The sequence below is a fragment of the Sus scrofa genome, chromosome 4, assembly GCF_000003025.6.
Source record: "Sus scrofa isolate TJ Tabasco breed Duroc chromosome 4, Sscrofa11.1, whole genome shotgun sequence".
Lineage (NCBI taxonomy): Eukaryota > Metazoa > Chordata > Mammalia > Artiodactyla > Suidae > Sus > Sus scrofa.
The window spans coordinates 38,842,191-38,857,632 of NC_010446.5; the positions used below are offsets into that span (position 1 = coordinate 38,842,191).

Genomic DNA, 15,442 nt, shown 5'->3' on the forward strand with positions numbered 1-15,442 from the left:
CAACCAGCAACACAAGCAGTTTTCCGCTGGTACAAGGCCCAAGTGATCAGCCCAGGTGCCTGTCCTCTCACTGAGACCCTGACAGATAATCATTTACGGAGGATGTAGGAGAGAAAATACCTGCTGGGCAACAGAGAGCACAGGGGAAGGCTGTGGAAATAGAGGAAGGCTTCTGGAAATAGACCAAAGCTGACCTTGTATGAATTACTTAATTTCTCTGAACGGCACTTTCTTTACCTGTCAAATGGGGAAATTTAAAGAACCACTGCAGGAGTTCCCGCTGTGGTGCGGTGGGTTAAGAACCTGACTGCAGCAGTTTGGGTCACTGTGGAGGCATGGATTTGACCCTGCCCTGGCACAAAGGGTAGAATCCAGCATTGCTGCAGTTTCGTGGTAGGTTGCAATTGCAGTTCAAATTCAGTCCCTGGTCGAAGAACTTTCATATGCTGCAGGTGGAGCCATTAAAAAACAACAACAACAAAAAAACTATTGCATAGGGTTTGGAGTGACAGCTTGTTACTAAGGCTTGTTTTGGCCATGTACCATAAAAGAAATTGGAACCAGGAATTTGGGGTACTAGAAAGAGCACTGGATTAGAGGCCAAAAGACCTGTGTTTCAGGTCCCCTCCGCCTCAAACAAGTGAGGGACGTTCAGGTTAGTTGGGTAGCTCTTTTAGGCTTATTTTTTTACCTGCAGAATAAAGGCATGAATGGTGTCTAGGGGCCTTCGGGACAGACATTATTTTATCTGTGTAGCACCCCCTTTTGCTAGAAGCTGCTTTCCTTCTCACTCCAAAGACATTATGACTGGTGTACAGGGTTTGATGATCGGAGTCTTTTCTTGGCAGGTAAGCGCTAGAACTGAGAAAAAGAAGGCTATACTGAGGGCAAGCATATCTGGGGGCTGAGGGGGTGTGTGCTTTCTGCCCATGGACCAGAGAAGTCCAAGGCGAGGCAGAGGATGGAGATGGAGAGAGAGGAGAACTTCATTCACTCCTCTTCTTATTTCCATGACTAATATCACACATTCCTCCCTCCTAAAGCTAGTCCAAGTTGAAGTTCTATTACTTTCTTTTTTTTTTTTTTTTTTACAGCTGCACCTGCAGCATGTGGAAGTTCCCGGGCTAGGGGTCGAATTGGAGCCTCAGCTGAGGCCTACGCCACAGCTTGCAGCAATGCCGGATTCCTAACCCACTGAAAAAGGCTAGGGATCAAGCCTGCATCCTCGCAGACACACGTCTGGTTCTTTTTCTTTTCTTTTCTTTTTTTTTTTTTTTTTTTTTTTGTCTTTTGTCTTTTCAGGGCCGCACCCACTGGCATATGGAAGTTCCCAGGCTAGGGGTGGAATTGGAACTGAGGCTGCCGGCCTACGCCACAACCACAGCAATGCCAGATCGGAGCCGCGTCTGTGACCTCCACCACAGCTCATGGCAATGCCGGATCCATAACCCACTGAGCAAAGCCAGGGATCGAACCCGCAACCTCATGGTTCCTAGACGGATTCGTTTCCGCTGTGCCACAACAGGGAATCCCACGTCTGGTTCTTAACCTACTGAGCCACAATGGGAACTCTGAATTTCTATTACTCTCAATCAAAAGAATCCCAACCACTTTGACTGAGGTAGTATAAAATTTTTCCATTTGTAACATCTACCGGTGAGGGATGAGTGGTACCCAGAGCATCTGGCCTGATGCCTTGCTCTCGCCTGGAGGAGGCCTTTGTAATGCAACTGGAGGGAAGACCACCTTCCAGCCTCCCCTGATGGCCTGCAGGTGGTTTCACATCTCGGAAGGCCTTGTTGGGTAACGCTGGGTCCAGGCTTTGTGTTCAGGGGAAGAATCACTAAATCAGCAGGCTATGTCTTTGGCAGGATTGGATTTTTAACCAGGAAATATGAATGTTCATAACTGTTAATGAATTAACTAAAGGAATGATCAAAGGAGTGATGGGCTGATGCGGGGCGGGGGGGGGGGGTGATCTTGAAAGGAGCAATTCCTGGGGCTGAAGTACGTGTGGACTTTGCCCAGGCTAGTTGATGGAAGGCGTGTCTCAGGAACACTCTTAGGGCCTTCAAGGGGGCCTGGCCCGGGTGGGGTGCGGCTATTAGGATAGGAAAAACCAGCCTCCGGCTTCAAATACTGATAAGCTGATAAAGCTTATAAAATATGCTGATAAAGCAGATAGCAAGAGGTGAATTAAGAGCGGCCCTGCCCAGGCTGTGAGTCATGAGAAGGCTCAGAATAGACATGCATTTTGCAGCCCCTAAATTTAGTGTCCTCTCTAACTGGGTGGCACAATTGGCAGGCCCCAGGAGGGGTGGGTTTTGGTCTTCTTGTAGACAGGGCCTCCATTCACAGGACCCCTGGCCTCCAAATGTCTCTGGCCGTCTCAGGGCGCCCTGAAAATGCAACCTCAGACGATGCCCCCCCGCCCCCGCGCTATGGCTGGTGTGGGCATTTGCTGCCTGTAGGTACAAAGCCACCGCTGTGCCCGAGGTCACAACTCAGCAGCAGTGAGAGCCAGAGCCAGGACACCCACTCAAAGTCAGCCTCGTTCCAGAGCCTAATCGCTTCCTAATTGTACCATAAAGGTCCCTGCCTTGATCACACCTGGGGATATCAGGTCTCCATTGATCCACAGGATCCACAGCTCCTGCAGTGCTTTTCAGCTCCACCCAAAGCCGAAGAGCCTCAGTCTGCCCTCTGGAATCCCTTTCTCTGGGTGCACTTTGCCTTCCACTTCCTGCCCAGCACCTCCTCAGCGTTTCTCAAGTTGTGGGTTATGTCTCCTTAGCAGATCAAGAACTTAACAGAGACTCTGGACTCCTTTTTTGTTTTATTTTCAAGTGAAGAGAGAAAACTACTGAAAATATTCTTTCCCTGGCTTGCTGCAGGCATCCTCCCTACCCATCTCTAGCCAGGAAACTCCTACGCGTCTTTCAAGTCTGTGGAGCACATAGCAGTTAAGATGTAGGTTCTGTGCCGGCAAGCCGGGGTTCACACCCCAACTCGACTCCTTAGTGCTGTGGGACTTTGGACGAGTTATGGAACCTCTGGGCCTCAGTTTCCTCTTCTGTAAAATGGGAATTATAAGAGCATCCACATCACAGGTTGGATGTGAGAAGAAGATGAGTAAACATATGCCAAGAGCTCCAAAAAGCACATGCACATATGAATACCAGTAAGAGTTATTATTATTTCCTCTTTAAAGTTCTCTTAAAGTATCTCCTGGGAGTTCCCACTGTGGCACAATGGGATTGGCGGTGTCTCTGCTGCTTCAATCCCCAATCCTGGATCTGGTGTTGCCACAGCTGTGGCAGAGGTCAAAACTGCGGCTCAGATCTGATCCCTGGCCCAGGAACTGCATTTGCCATGGGGCAGCCAAAATTAAAAAAAAAAAAAAAAAAATAGCAACTTGGAGTTCCTGTTGTGACTCAGTGGAAACAAATTTGACTAGCATCAATGAGGATGTAGGTTCAATCCCTGGCCTGACTCAGTGGGTTAAGGATCCGGTGTTGCCATGAGCTGTGGTATAGGTTGCAAGCAGGGCTCGGATTCAGCATTGCTGTGGCTGAGACGTAGGTCAGTGGCTACAGCTCTCATTTGACCCCCAGCCCGGGAACCTCCATATGCTGCGGGTGTGGCCCTAAAAAGACAAAAAAAAAAAAAAAAAACAACTCTTCTGGACGCCCTAGGCACACCCGGGCATTCTTTGATCAGAATCCTCCAGTACCTGGTGACTTTCCAAGGCCACTGAAGTGCACACCTCATATAGCCAACATCACATTTCTCTGTCATAAGAGCATCTTCCCACCAGCCTGGAACTCCCTGGCTTTGGTAAGAGCTCTAGAGCCAGAACAACTCCAATTCTGCTACTTAAAGCTGTTGCTTCTCCTTTCTAGCCCTCAGTTTCTCCTTCTGCAAAATGGGGATAATAATAGCACCTGCTTCACAGGGCTGTTAGAAGTATTCAAAGAAATAATGTATGGAAAGTACCTAGCCTAGGACAAAATTAGCTGTTTTTCAGCATGTAGCTCAATAAATGGTTAAGGAACAAATGAGGCTTCCAAAATCCCAGAGAACTGCCACCTGCAACATGGAAGACACTCATGGCTGTTGTCTGAGGACTGGAGGGCAGGTCAAAGCGGAGGCCATCTGCCTCTCTGCTGGTTCTCCACGTGTCTGACTGTAATCACACACAACACGATGCACACTGGACGGGACTCTACACTTAATAATGCCTGTTCCCCTATCTACTCTCCACAGGTAAACTCCCCATTTTATGGATGTGCTCTGCATTTTTACAGCTGGCAGGTGGGGCTACTGAGACTTCAGCTGGCCCTCTCTACCGCAAAGGCTTCCCATCAAACTCAGAGGTGAATGTCACCCTCAGAGCTGGTGTATCTAGCAGGCTGGACTGCCGAGGCGGCCATCAGAAACCCATTTACCAGAGTTCCCATCGTGGCTCAGTGGTTAACGAATCCGACTAGGAACCATGAGGTTGCGGGTTCGATCCCTGGCCTCGCTCAGTGGGTTAAGCATCTGGTGTTGCTGTTAGCTGTGGTGTAGGTTGCAGACGCGGCTCGGACCCTGAGTTGCTGTGGCTCTGGCGTAGGCCAGCTCTACAGCTTGGATTAGACCCCTAGCCTGGGAACCTCCATATGCCACAGGAGCAGCCCAAGAAATGGCAAAAAGACAAAAAAAAAAAAAGAAAGAAAGAAAGGTAAGAAACCCATTTACCTTAAAAGAGGAATTTATAGGAGTTCCCGTTGTGGCTCAAAGGGCTAAGAGCCCAATACAGTGTCTGTGAGGATACAGGTTCAATCCCTGGCCTCAATCAGTGGCTTAAGGATCTGGTGTTGCTGTGAGCTGTGGTGTAAGTTGCAGATGTGGCTTGGATCCCACATTGCAGTGGCTGTGATGTAGGCTGGCAGCTGCAGATCCAGTTCAACCCCTGGCCCAGGAACTTCCATATGCTGCAGGTGCAGCCCTTAAAAAAATTTATATCTCCCCACATGAAAAGAAGTGAAATGAGGAAATGAGTGAGAGGCTTGGAAGCAGAACCCACCATCTCCTGGCTGCTTGTTCTTGGGGGATTCACTTCACAAGTTTACAGTCCTGGAAACGGAGGGATAATATGGTGCTGCCTCCCCAGATTTTCATGAGGGTCAAGTGTGAAAACACAAGAGAAAGTGCTTTATAAATGTTAGCTACTGCGAGCTCTCCTGCACGGTTGCTAAAGAGGCCCTGGGGTCTCCTTAACCTTTCAAGACAGTTGACAAGTCTGCTCCGTGGAGCCCTGAGATGCGGGAAGAGAGGGAGGGGTCGTCTGTGGGTGAAAAGGGGGATCCAGTTGGAGGGCCCCAATGAATGAATGAATGGCATCATGCTGATGTTTTCTTAGAGCTTCTAGATGACAAAAAAAGGGTGGGGAGAGATCCAAACTGCCTTTTAATTCTGCTGCCTGGCCATAAAGCCCACAGAAGATTCTTCTATGAACAAGTCCACGTCTTTCCCCTTGTCATATTATCTTTCCATTCGCTGACAAATTCAGAGCACGTATAAAAGAACGCCTCCATTAATATTTTCCAAGACAAATGAATACACCCATCAAAACTATTACAGAACCAATTTCTTTCTTTTCTTTCTTTTTTTTTTCTTTTTTTTTTTAATATTTCCAGGAAAGGGGGAATATAAATTCTGCAGAAGTCATTTAAAAGTCATAAACCTTAAAAATGTCTGCAGCGCGTTCTGCTGGCTGAAGTTTTCCAGGTGACTCAGGCCACGGCACACCACAGCAACCCAGCCCCTCTGCGGTGCCAGGGAAAATGGCACATCTGAATCTTTCCCAAGTGCCATTGCAAAGAAAAAGGGTTTTTTTTTCCCCCTTCATGGCGCTGACTTTTTAAAGTAAATCTTTTGACTGTGGAGTCAAGAAACACTGGGGTCTCTGCTTTCTGAAGTTTGTTTTCGGCAGAGAATTTTTTTTTTTTTTAAAGACACACCAAAAGCACACTGTTCTTAAAATTACAATGAGGTATCACCTCACTCCACTCAGAATGGCCATCATCAAAAGGTCCTTAAGTAACGAATGTTGGAGAGGGTATGGAGATGACAGGAGTGTATGTAAATCAGTAAAACCACTATGGAGACCATATGGAGTTTCCTTTAAAAACTAAAAATAGGAGAGCCCGTCGTGGCTCAGTGGTTAACGAATCTGACTAGGAACCATGAGGTTGTGGGTTCGATCCCTGCCCTTGCTCAGTGGGTTAAGGATCCGGCGTTGCCATGAGTTGTGGTGTAGGTCGCAGATGTGGCTCGGATCCCGCGTTGCTGTGGCTCTGGCGCAGGCCGGCAGCTACAGCTCCTATTAGACCCTTAGCCTGGGAACCTCCATATGCTGCAGGAGCAGCTCTAGGAAAGGCAAAAAGACAAAAAAAAACAATGCAAAAAAAACCTAAAAATAGAGCCACCATATGATCCTACAATCCCACTCCTGGGTATACATCCAGTCAAAACAATGAAACTCAAAAATTAAGTTTATATAAAATTAAAAAAAATAATTAGTTTCTATAAGAAAACAATCACTGTGCTGGACATCTGAAACTAACATGATATTGTAAATCCACTCTACTTCAACAAAAAAAATAAATAAAAATTTGGGAGTTCCCATTGTGGCTCAATGGTAATGAAGCAGACTAGTATCCATGAAGACGTGGGTTCGATCCCTGGCCTTACTCAGTGGGTCAGGGATCTGGCATTGTTGTGAGCTGTGGTATAGGTTGAAGATGTGGCTCGGATCCTGTGTTGCTGTGGCTGTGGCGTAGACTAGCAGCTGTAGCTCAGATTTGACCCCTAGCCTGGGAACTTCCATATGCCACAAGTGGGGCTCTAAAAACCTAAATAAATAAAAAAAATTTTTTAAATCTGAAACTAATTAAAAAAAAAAAAAAAGAAGCACATTGTTCTTCCTTCTGAGGCTTCCAAGGGGCAAGGGGTGGGTGGGTGGGTGGGGGTTAGTTTTCTAGGCTTTGTCACATTCTGAGAACTGGTCCTCAGGTTCCTGCTCCCGGGGAGTTGGAGATGAGTCTGATCTTTAAGCTCACTCTCCATTCATACTCCAGAGATATCCTAGTCATTTCAGAATAGATACTTGTTTTCCCATCAAAGCAGCATGGCAGTTGGAGGTGACAGGGACCAGTTGGGTGGGCAAGGCAGGACTGAACATTGTTTACCAGGTCAGGAGGTATGCTTCCTGTTTGCAGGGACTAGCATGGAGCCAGGGTTGGCATCCTGGGTCGCTGCCCCCCTGGAGTAGGAAGAAAAGACAGGGATAGGACTAGAAACCATGAGGTTTTGGGTTTGATCCCTGGCCTTGCTCAGTGGGTTGAGGATCTGGCATTGTGGTGAGCTGTGGTGTAGGTGGCAGACATGGCTCGGATTTGGCGTTGCTGTGGCTGTGGCGTAGGCCGGTGGCTACAGCTCCGATGACACCCCTAGCCTGGGAACCTCCATATGCCGCGGGTGTGGCCCTGAAAAGACAAAAAAAAAAAAAAAATGAAGAAGACAGAGATAGAAGCAGGAAAGTGGGGAGATGGAAGGCAAGTTGATTTGCTGGGAAAACTGAGGCAGGAGCTCTGCTCAGAGGGGACTGGGAGGAGTCCGAGAAGGACGGGAGAGAGAAGCCTTGTGGAGAGCAGGGTTAGAAAGCAAGACGGGGAAGAAGACCCTCAGAGCAGAGGAACGAGGCTCCCGGACTTGAGGAGGCCTGTCCTTGCAGGGGTCGGGAGGCACCTGCCATCGTAACAGGTGGGGAGCCACCAGGAGCACATCTTGGTCCTCCCCGTACACGGGGCCTCTTTCTGGGCTGAGAGAGCCTCCACTGCTAGCACCACTGTGAGCCAAAAATGCTCCACATCCCACACAATCCCAAGAGAAAGTATAGTATTTTTTTTGCTCTCCCATTCCCATGCTTTTACTCCAACTCATGAATCCCAGCTTAGGGAATAGCAGGATAGTCCAGTGAGCTGGAGAAAAACCTCACCTGCCTACTTTTTCTCATCCTGTGGTTTGGTTGGCGTGTAAATAAATGTTCCTTCCCCAGGGAAATCGCCCCGAGCCTCCTGGCCTAGGGTCCAGTCCTGCCCCATATTCTTCCTTGGTGACCCTGTTAGAACTACAGCTCCTTGCTTATGTCTGGAATTGCATCCTGAATATGTCTCCTTGGCCAGAGCTAAGCCCCCAAAGAACACGGTGTCTACCTCGGCCTTTGCGGAAAAGCCCTGGCCAGCAGAGTCCCCGCAACCAGGGAGCCCAGAACCAACACTGGGAGATAACCGAACACATCTTCGTGATTCCCAGAGAAGAGTCACCCCGGAGCAGGACTTACTGCACAGCTTGGTCTGGAACACGGAGGTCAGCGACTCCATCTGGCTGAAGTTGGCCACCAGGAAGACGTGGTCCTCGTGGGGCTCGCTCCCGATGGCCTTCAGGGTGTTGAAGTCCACTTGGCCCACGCCGATGGCAAAGATCAGGATGCCCGTGTTCCGGGCCTTGGCAGCCACCTCGGCCACTGAGTCCTGGGGCCGCCCGTCCGTCACGATCATGATGACCCGCGGCACGTTCTCCCGCAGGGGCCGGGCGCCCTCCGCTTCCGAGAAGGCGATGTTCAGGGCGTACTGGATGGCCAGCCCGGTCATGGTGCCCGTGGACAGGTGCCGCATCCTCTTGATGGCGCGCTCCACCTCCGACTTCCTCTTGAAGGTCTTGAGGGAGAATTCGTTCTTGACGGTGCTGCCGTACTGCAGCAGGCCCACGCGGGTAACATCGGGGCCGATGTCCAAGAACTGCAAGATGTCCACCAGGAACTCCTTGACCTTTGCGTAGTCGTGGGTGTGGACGCTGCGGGAGCTGTCGATGATGAAAACCAGGTCCGCCCGCTTGTTCTCACAGGAGCTCTCTGGGGAGAGGAGGGAAGCAAATGCATCAGAGGGGGGTCAAGGGCCCAGCGGGGCTCCTGCTGCAAAAACTTTAGGGCAGGAGCAGCACCTTTCAAATCTCCCATCCTCATCACTGTTCTTTCCCCCTCGAGAAAGTTGTAAGGGTGGATCTGGGATGACTGGGTAAGTGTGCGTTTGGGCTACAAACAGATAACTGGGTTTTTTTTTTCTTTTTCTTTTTTTGTTTTTAGGGCCTCACCTGTGGCCTATGGAGGTTCCCAGGCTAGGGGTCCAATCGGAGCTACAGCTGCCGGCTACAGCCACAGCAATACCAGATCCAAGCCGCATCTGCGACCGACACCACAACTCCCAGCAACGACGGATCCGTAACCCACCAAGCAAGGTCAGGGATCAAATCTGCATCTTCATGGACACTTTGTCAGGTTCTTAAAAGGCGGAGCCACAATGGGAGCTCCCAGATACTATTTCTTTTCACAAGATAAATGAACTCCAATTTCTAGAAAGTCATCCATGCAGGGTTTTTAAGTGGGCAAATACATGAGTAGGGTTAAATTATTTACAGCACAGCACATAAGCTTGGCTGGGATGCGGGGAGCATAGAAGCAGCGTAGGATAGGGACACATGTCAAGGAGCCTACAGGTCACCTGGGGAGACTTAACTAATGGAACAAGGAAGGAATAACTAGTTTGAAACTATGGGGTGCTGACACTACATGTTCAGAGAACAGGGATATTAGTGGGCTGGGGTCAAGGAGATGGGACACGAGCTGGCTTTATGGATGCGAAGTGTTTGGACTGAAAGAAGGGGCGCATGGAGATGGAACACATGAACAAAAGCCCAGGATGCCATGAATACAGGGGATAAGAGAATAAGTGATGACGGCACTGCTAGGAGTCCCTGACAGGGATCAAGGAGTAGCCTGAAGCCAGTTGCAAAAGGACTTTAATTTCAGACTGAAAAATTTGTACAGGAGGCCGCAGGTAATGGGCATGATATGATTAGTGTTATGTTACATAACTTATCTGTAGGGAAGTTATGTAATAAAAAGTCTATGGAGTTGGGCAGAAGTTTGTGAAGAGGGTGTGGACAAAAAGGAATCCTCATACACGGCTGGTAGGAATGTACATGGGTGCAGTCACTGTGGAAAACTATAAAGAGCTTTCTCAAAAAACTACAAAGAGAACTTCCATATGACCCAGCAATCCCACTCCTGGGCATCTATCCAACTTGAATTCAAAAAGACACATGCAGAGTTCCCATTGTGGCTCAGTGGTTAATGAATCCGACTAGGAACCATGAGGGTGCAGGTTCGATCCCTGGCCTTGCTCAGTGGGTTAAGGATCCGGTGTTGCCGTGAGCTGTGGCGTAGGTTGCAGATGCGGCTTGGATCCCTTGTTGCTGTGGCTCTGGCGTAGGCCGGTGGCTATAGCTCTGACTCGACCTCAAGCCTGGGAACCTCTATATGCTGCAGGAGCAGCCCAAGAAAGAACAAAAAGACACATGCACCTCAATGTTATTGCAGCACTATTTACAACAGCCAAGACGTGGAAGCAACCTACATGTCCATGGACAGATGAATGGAGAAAGAAGCTGTGGCCCATGTATACAATGGAATATTACTTAGCAAAAAAAAAATGAAATTCTGCTATTTGCAACATGGATGGACATTATGCCGAATGAAATAAGTCAGAAAGAGAAAGATATGATATCATTTCTATGTGAAATATAAAAATTCAAGTTGTGAATATAAGAAAAAAGAAACTATCTCATAGAGAACAAACTAGTGGTTACCAGTGGGGAGATGGCGGTTGGGGGTAAGATAGGGGTAGGGACTGAGGTACAAACTATTATGTATAAAGTAAGCTACAGCATGTATTTTACAACACAGGGATAGTCAATATTTTATAATTACTATAAATGGAGTATAACCTTTAAAAATTGTGTATCACTATATGGTATACTTATACTGACATCAACTATACATCAATTGATTTTTTTTTTTTTTTTTTTTTTTGCTTTTGGCTTTTTAGGGCCGCACCTGCAGCATATGGAAGTTCCCAGGTAAGGGGTCAAATCGGAGTCATAGCTGCCGGCCTATACACAGCCACAGCAACACACGATCTGAGCTCCATCTGCGACCTACACCACAGCTCACGGCAACGCCAGATCCTCAACCCACTGAGCGAGGCCAGGGATCAAACCCTCATCCTCATGGGTACTAGTCGGGATTGTAACCCACTAAGCCACAGTGGGAACTCCTCAATTGTTTTAAAAAGAAAAAAACTCCATTGAGGCAGTTTGCAGGGTGAATAATCCGGACCATTGTTGCACTCATCTGGTTGAGAGGGGAATTCAGTCTCAACCAGGGGTGGGGAGTAGGGCGCAGTCGTGGAAACGGCTTGGCCGAGCAACATTTCAACAAAAGACACAGTTAAACTGGAAAAAAGTAAATGTCAAAATCTCCCCCTTACCACGTGCAAAGAACATACTTATTCTTATTCCTTAAGCGCTCAAGCAAGAAGGTATTCCGGGAAAAGCATAAGAATGAGTGAGAAGAGAGGCTTCCAGCCTCGGAGGGTGGAGGTTGGGCGTTCCTGCTGGAATTTCTCAGAGGTACTGAGCTGGGGCCCCCAGCCCTTCCCCTCTTCTCCCTTTCCTGGACTTCCCACAGCTAAATCCAGATTTGACAGGGATTAGAAAAGGGATCTCAAATGCTTGCCCTAAATCCCTATCACCACAGCTGCAAGAAAGAGGGAGAAAGCCAAAAAACAAAGGAGTGAACCAAGTCATTAAAATGAGCCAGTGGAAAGGCCCGTGAGGTCATCTCGTCCCGTCCCCAGGCTGGACCTCGCCCCTGAGTGCCTGCACACACACCTTGGCTGCTGCAGCCTAACCCGTCCCGTGATTTTAGGGGAGGAGACCACCCCCCATGCCAGCATCATGGCAGGAACCCAACCTTCCGTGGCACACACCTTAACACTGGGGGCTGTGTGATTTACGGTGAGTTTCTCAAACCAGAGCCCCCAGAACCTGCCCTTAAAGACCCAGGGATAAAAATCAGTATCAACCCTGACATTTGCAGGGTGGGTTTTTTCGGGGGGGGGGGGCACACCCGTGGCATATGGAGATTCCCAGGCTAGGGGTCGAATCGGAGCTACAACTGCCAGCCTACACCACAGCCAGAGAGACACTGGAACCAAGCTGCTTCTGCAACCTATGTCACAGCTCACAGCAATGCCAGATCCCTAACCCACTGAGCATGGCCAGGTATCAAACCCACAACCTCATGGTTCCTAGTCGGATTCCTTTCCGCTGCGCCACAACAGGAACTCCTGCAGGGTGTTTTAACATCTTTACTCCAGAAAGCTTTCATGACTCTGGTCTCACTTGATTTTCAGAACCAGCTCTTAGTACAGAGCTAGGAATATCATAACCACTGCATAGATGGGAACATGATGGTACTAAGAGTCTGAATATTTCTTACAATTTTGAAAAAGAAAAGCCACATGGAGAGAATACTAACACCCACATCACTGGGTGTGTGTGAGCCACTGAGGAAATGCTGCGGAGAAAGGGCGTAGCCTTGGCCCAGCATGTGTGAACCCCTAATAGGTGGGAGTCACGTGGGTGGCGCTCCTCCCCCACACCACTCCCCATGCCCCTCCCTCCTCAGCAACCCCCACCAGGCCCAGCCTGGGTAGGGGCAGGGTTGCTGCTGCTGGCTGTGTAGCTGGTACCACACGCTGGCACCTGCCCAGGGGATCGCCAGGGCCTGAAATCCAGCCCCACCCTGAGCCCCGGGCACTGAGTCCACCCTGCGAGGCACCTGGAGAGGTGGCCTTTCTCTAATTTTCACAAAAGTGCCAATGATGCAACAGGGGACTTGGGGTCAGAGCAATGCATGACAGACCTGCGGATCCCAGGAAAGAACACAGGGGCCAGTCAGCACTGAGATGGGACTGAACTTACTGTAGGGAAGATGATATCACCTGCTGAGGACCAGTACCAGGCCTGGACCCTGCCCTGGACAAGGATATTAATGAAAGGCTCCTGGGAAAGGGCAGAGGGAGACCCCCTAAGAATTCTCCTCCTCCAGAGATCTCTGGAAGCAGGGGGGCCCCCTGGCACTGGGATTCTCATTGTGGGTCTTAGTCATGGCGTCACCATCCTAGCAAGCATTGCAATCGATTTCAAGGGAAGCCTGGGAGAACCAGGGGCAATTACACGCTAAACTGGATTAGTTCCCATTGAAACAACCCACAGTTTCCACAACGCCTGGCATTTACGAAAACATGAGAAAGGCTCAAAGTAGTGTTGGAGCTGCCAAGACAGCTGTGATTGGGAGCTGGAAACCTCAAGTCTCGGCAGCCCAGGTGACAGAGCTTCTTCAGGACATACTGAGAGCTCGGAACCACGGCTCCACAGCTTTTTGGGGTCGGTTCACTGGGTCTCAAACTCAGGGTGCCTTCCGGTTCCCAGGAGGACTTGTTAAAAACTAAGATCAGGGAGTTCCCCTTGTGGTGAAGCAGAAATGAACCTGACTAGTATCCATGAGGATGCGGGTTCCATCCCTGGCCTCGCTCAGTGGGTCAGGGATCCGGTGTTGCCATGAGCTGTGGTGTAGGTCACAGACGTGGCTCTGATCCAGTGTTGCTGTGGCTGTGGCAGAAGATGGCAGCTACAGCTCTGATTCGACCCCTAGCTTGGGAACTTCCACATGCTCGAGTGGGACCCTAAAAAGCAAACAAAACAAAATGAAACAAAACAAACAAAACAAAAAACAAAAAAACGGAGATCAGCGAGCCATACCCCCAGAGCTTCTGATTCTGTAAGTCCAAGCTGGCATCTGAAAAGAGCATTTCTAGCAAGTTCCTGGGTGAAGTCGATGCCACTGTTCCAAGGACCACACTCTGAGAAATCACCAGTTTAAGAAAGGAAGTTCTGGCAAGTCTGGACTTCACTACCTCACCATGAATTCCCCAGCATGGGAAACTAGCCATCTTTGCAGCCATACAGCTGGGAATAAAGTCTTCAGTCAACGTTTGTGGAATAAAAGAACTCTGGGTGGTGGAGCGAGGCTTTGGGGGAAAGGACTGAGTGAGGGCAGGCAATTGAAGGAGGTGGATTAAAACCACAGAGTCAAAAAATTGCTCCAGGAGATCTGGGTCCTGCTAACGGCATTGCAGATTCTAGGACCCAAATCTTTGCTATTTTATGAGGGAGCATCCCCACTTTGGAACTTTCGGTCCCTGGACTCACAGACTAGTAAAATCCTAAAAGGTGGAGGGGTCTAAATAGAACCTAAGTTCCTGGAGTTCCCATTGTGGCTCAGCAGAAACGAGCTCGACTAGTATCCATGAGGACGCAGGTTCGATCCCTGCCTCACTCAGTGGGTTAGGAATCCGGCATTGCCGTGAGCTGTGCTGTAGGTCATAGATGCTGCTCAGATCCTGCGTGGCTGTGGCTGTGGTGTAGGCCAGCAGCTGTAGCTCTGATTGGACCCCTAGCCTGGGAACCTCTGTATGCCACAGGTGCGACCCTAAAAAAAAAAAAGAGAGAGAGAGAGAATTCACAAGTTATTCACTTCAACAGGAAGGGAAACTGAGGCTCAGAGAGGTGACTGTGCCCTCATGGCTCAGGAGGGTCAGATCAGGGACTACACTTGTGCCTTTTCCCGATCTCACGGCAGGTGCCTGGGAAAATTCTCAATACCATTGGCAGTACAATACGAGCCGTGTATATACTCGGGGGCCTTCTGAAACATCGGCAGTGAAGGGATTCCTCATAGTCTCTCCACCCAGGGACTACGGAGAGATGTTCCCAGAAAGGGGACTGTTCTCTGTGTGCATTCCTTTCACACAACGGTTCTGATAAATAGCATCCCTGTCTCTCCAGCCTGCGAGAAGAACACACATCACTTTCCTTCTCGCCCCTCACGACACTTTCCATCACAGTTGGAAGAGCATTTCTGGGCACCTTATAAAATGTCACCCCTTGAACCAAAAAGTGGGTCAGGACCTTGTGAACCGTACTTCAGTTCTGTCAGCAGCTTGACCCCAAAGTCTGCTCATTGGATAAATGACTCTCTTCCCCCTGCAGAGAAGGTGAACCTGAGCCAGAACAATTTTTTTTTTTTTGGCTTTTTAGGGCCACACTCAAGCTACATGGAAGTTCCCAGGCTAGAGGTTGAACAGGGGCTGTAGCTGCCAGCCTATGCCACAGCCACAGCAATGCCAGATCCAAGCAGCGCCTGTGACCTACGCCACAGCTCACGGCAATGCCGGATCCTTAACCCACTGAGCAAGGCCAGGGATTGAACCCGCGTCCTCGTGGATACTCGTGGGGTTCGTTACGGCTGAGCCACGATGGGAACTCCAGCCAGAACAATTTTAAGCAGCATGCCCACCCCAGCAGGATTACAGTGTGCAACCTGGGAACTATTGCCTTCCTCCCAGGGTTGCAAATCGGTTGCTAATTGGTC

General features: G+C 49.3%; 1 protein-coding gene across 4 annotated transcripts in view; it reads right to left on the reverse strand.

The window, feature by feature from the left end:
* MATN2 (matrilin 2) overlaps window positions 1-15,442 on the reverse strand; it is a 171,059-nt gene that overhangs the window by 98,166 nt on the left and 57,451 nt on the right. For all 4 annotated transcript variants that reach the window (XM_021089066.1, XM_021089067.1, XM_021089068.1 and 1 more), the window contains exon 3: window positions 8,390-8,959. In XM_021089066.1, the coding sequence (XP_020944725.1) occupies window positions 8,390-8,959 (570 nt within the window). The remainder of the gene's footprint in view (window positions 1-8,389; window positions 8,960-15,442) is intronic.